A 590-nucleotide genomic window follows, 5' to 3' on the forward strand; every position below is an offset into this window, starting at 1 on the left:
GTCAGATCCTGACCCTGGCTGTGTTTTCCAGGGAAGAGCTCCCTGGCTGTGTTTTCCATGTTTTCCAGGGAAGAGCTCCCTGGCAGTGCAGGATCTGACCCCTGGCTGTGTTTTCCAGGGAAGAGCTCCCTGGCAGTGCCAGATCCGTGCCAGATCCTGACCCTTGGCTGTGTTCTCCATGTTTTCCAGGGAAGAGCGCTCCGGCGGTGCCGCGCGTGGAGCCGTTCGTGTGCGCGCAGTGCCGCACGGATTTCACGCCGCACTGGAAGCAGGAGAAGGGCGGGCGGATCCTGTGCGAGCAGTGCCAGACCTCCAACCAGAAGAAGGCGCTCAAGGCCGAGCACACGAATCGCCTCAAGAACGCCTTCGTCAAGGCCCTGCAGCAGGAGCAGGTCGGGATCGCTGGGAACGGCCGGAATGGCACGGCACGGCCGGGAGCTGCAGCGCGTCCCGGTCGTTCCAAACACCCGGCACGGCTCATCCCAAAGCACCCGGCACGGCCCCTTCCAGTTGGTTCATCCCATCTTGAACCATCCTAAACTACTCATCCCATCCCAAACTACTCATCCCATCCCATCCCATCCCATCCT

General features: G+C 61.7%; 1 protein-coding gene across 2 annotated transcripts in view; it reads left to right on the top strand.

Annotated features, from left to right (window-relative positions):
* GATAD2B (GATA zinc finger domain containing 2B) overlaps positions 1-590 on the top strand; it is a 19,467-nt gene that overhangs the window by 15,675 nt on the left and 3,202 nt on the right. For both annotated transcript variants that reach the window (XM_042020507.1, XM_042020506.1), the window contains exon 8: positions 190-392. In XM_042020507.1, coding sequence (XP_041876441.1) covers positions 190-392 — 203 coding nt within the window. The remainder of the gene's footprint in view (positions 1-189; positions 393-590) is intronic.

This window comes from Corvus kubaryi, unplaced genomic scaffold (genome assembly GCF_017639235.1).
Source record: "Corvus kubaryi isolate FWS band 111438036 unplaced genomic scaffold, C.kubaryi_AGA036_p1.0 36997, whole genome shotgun sequence".
NCBI classification, from domain to species: domain Eukaryota; kingdom Metazoa; phylum Chordata; class Aves; order Passeriformes; family Corvidae; genus Corvus; species Corvus kubaryi.